Source organism: Nanorana parkeri, unplaced genomic scaffold, assembly GCF_000935625.1.
Source record: "Nanorana parkeri isolate BGI_ZX_2015 unplaced genomic scaffold, ASM93562v1 scaffold416, whole genome shotgun sequence".
NCBI classification, from domain to species: Eukaryota; Metazoa; Chordata; class Amphibia; order Anura; family Dicroglossidae; genus Nanorana; species Nanorana parkeri.
Genome location: NW_017306684.1, coordinates 74,693 through 77,023, shown reverse-complemented (window position 1 = coordinate 77,023; position 2,331 = coordinate 74,693). Strand labels below are relative to the sequence as shown.

Genomic DNA, 2,331 nt, shown 5'->3' with positions numbered 1-2,331 from the left:
TGAGGATGGTAACCGAGAGGGGGGGGGGGGGACATGTAAATTAGAAGCTTTCGGCTGTACGCACCTTCTCCATTAGCAATCGTGTTACAATGAAATAGGCAGTGCTGCTCCTGGATGAACTGGCCACTCAGCTTGATGTCAACATCTACCCGACCCACCCTGCGGGAGGAGGCAATGATCAGATTATGATGGGAATGATCAGGAAATCTATCCCCCATGTCAAGTCAAGTGATATTACCGTGTGACCCCCTCCTTTAAGTGGTAGAGCAGGCACTCCGACATAAGCGGGTCTTCATTCAGGTTGACCAGGTGAGGGATCTGCACACAAGACAAGACAAGAAAATGATTTTGTATATTATCACACCATCATAGCCACAGGTACAGAACACACCCCGTCTGTATGTAGATATCAAATGCTCTTTAAAGGAGAACTATGGGGGTTACAGCTCGCGGTATACTGAGAAGCCGCAGCTGAAGCGGATCCCGACAATTATGTCTGGATCCGCCCAGCTGCGTGAGTGACAGCTGGCTCTGCCTATCTAGAGGCAGAGCCATCTGAACCCGCTCCCTCCCCCGTCCGTTCCGCCAGTCAGCGCTGGAGGATCGGAGCGGGGAGAGGGGAATCCAGCCCCTCCCCTGTCACGGCAGAGAGCCGTGACAGGATCGAGAGGTGAGCGACCTGAGCCGACCTGTGACAGTCTCATTGTCACGGGTCGGCTAGAACTATGAGGTGAGTGAAAAGCACCCCCCTCATAGTTCTCCTTTAAGAATCCGTTGGGGTGTGATTATAGCGCAAGGAGTGGCGTTTGATTGGAGCGCACAGAGTAGAGCAGAGTTTGGGGTGCATGGCGTGGAGTTCGGCCAGACTGCACCAAGTGGCGTTTGATTGGGGTACATGGAGTAGAGTGGAGTTTATTGGCGTGCACAGACTGGGGTAGGGTTTGATTTGAGCACACAGAGTGGAGTGGAGACTTACTGGAGCACACGGAGTGGAGTTTGATTGGAGTATACGGACTGGGGTGGAGTTTGATTGGAGCACACAGAGTGGAGATGTACTGGAGTGCATGGCGTGGAGTGAAGTTTGATTGGAGTGCACGGAGTGGAGTTTGATTAGAATGCACGCAGAAGAGTGGCGTCCGAATAGAGTGCACAGACTAGAGTAAGAGATTTACTGGAATGCACTCACTGGAGTGGAGTTTCAATGGAGTGCGCAGAGGAGAGTTTATTGGAGTGCGCAGAGTACAGTGGGGTTTGGGGTGCATGGAGTGGAGTTTGACTTGACTGAACCAAGTGGAGTTTGATTGAAGTGCATTGAAAAGAGTGGAGTCCGAATGGAGTGCAGACTAGAGTGGAGTTTGATTTGAGTGCACGTAGTGGAGTTTGAATGGAGTGGAGTTTGATTGGAGTGCACGGAGTGGAGTTTGACTTGACTGCACCAAGTGGAGTTTGATTGGAGTACATTGAAAAGAGTGGAGTCCGAATGAACTGCACGTAGTGGAGTTTACACGGATGGGAGTGCAGTTTGATTGGAGCACACAGAGTGGAGTGAAGTTTTTTGGCGTGCACGGACAGGAGTGAAGTTTGATTGGAATGCATTGTCACTATGATCACGTGGGCAGGAAAGACAGGGAAGCAGGAAGGAAATGGACTGTCAATCACGATCATTGCGTCACCCAGCACGATGTGCGGGAGGGTCATGTGGAGCATGTGAGAAGATTTGAAAGAAAGGTTTTGTTTATATTTATAATGAGTGTCCATGAATTAAAGCGCAAACTCCTTTAATGCGTCACATTTTACATCATATTTAATTTTGGAACATTTACAGTTAGGGATGCACCGATACCGGTATTTTGGTACCGAGTACCCATAATTATTTTTCTGTACTCGCCAATACCAATTACCGACTAACAGAAGTCCCATTCAGGGAGCCAGGTGGCGTGTAATGGCTCGCCACCCGGCTTCCCGATTCACAAGAAAGTCTGTCCCCTCTTATCTTGTCCAGCCTGTCAACCCCGGGGGCTCTCCAGCCAGAACGCGGCCTTCCTCCGGTACCCAGCCGGAGCCGTCTGGCCGGCCAATCAGAAGGCCGGGCGCCGTGTAATGACGCGACGCCCTGCTGTCTGATTGGCCAGGAGGCTGGCTCCATGCTCCCTCGTCATGAGATGACAAGGGAGCATGAAGCCAGCTTCCCGGCCAATCAGAATGCCGAGCGCTGCGTCATTACTCGGCGCCCGGCTTCCAAATTGGCTAGCTTCCCGACCAATCATGAAGCTGGGCTGCGCGTCATTACACACTGCCTGGCTTCCCCGATTGGCCTGGGAAGTCGGCCCC

At 51.8% G+C, this 2,331-nt stretch overlaps 1 protein-coding gene across 3 annotated transcripts in view; it reads right to left on the bottom strand.

The window, feature by feature from the left end:
* The window catches only part of KIF1C (kinesin family member 1C), a 28,820-nt gene that overhangs the window by 9,087 nt on the left and 17,402 nt on the right, over nucleotides 1–2,331 (bottom strand). For all 3 annotated transcript variants that reach the window (XM_018559834.1, XM_018559837.1, XM_018559835.1), the window contains exons 14-15: nucleotides 239–318; nucleotides 65–159 (exon numbers count right to left, since the gene is read on the bottom strand). In XM_018559834.1, the coding sequence (XP_018415336.1) occupies nucleotides 65–159; nucleotides 239–318 (175 nt within the window). The remainder of the gene's footprint in view (nucleotides 1–64; nucleotides 160–238; nucleotides 319–2,331) is intronic.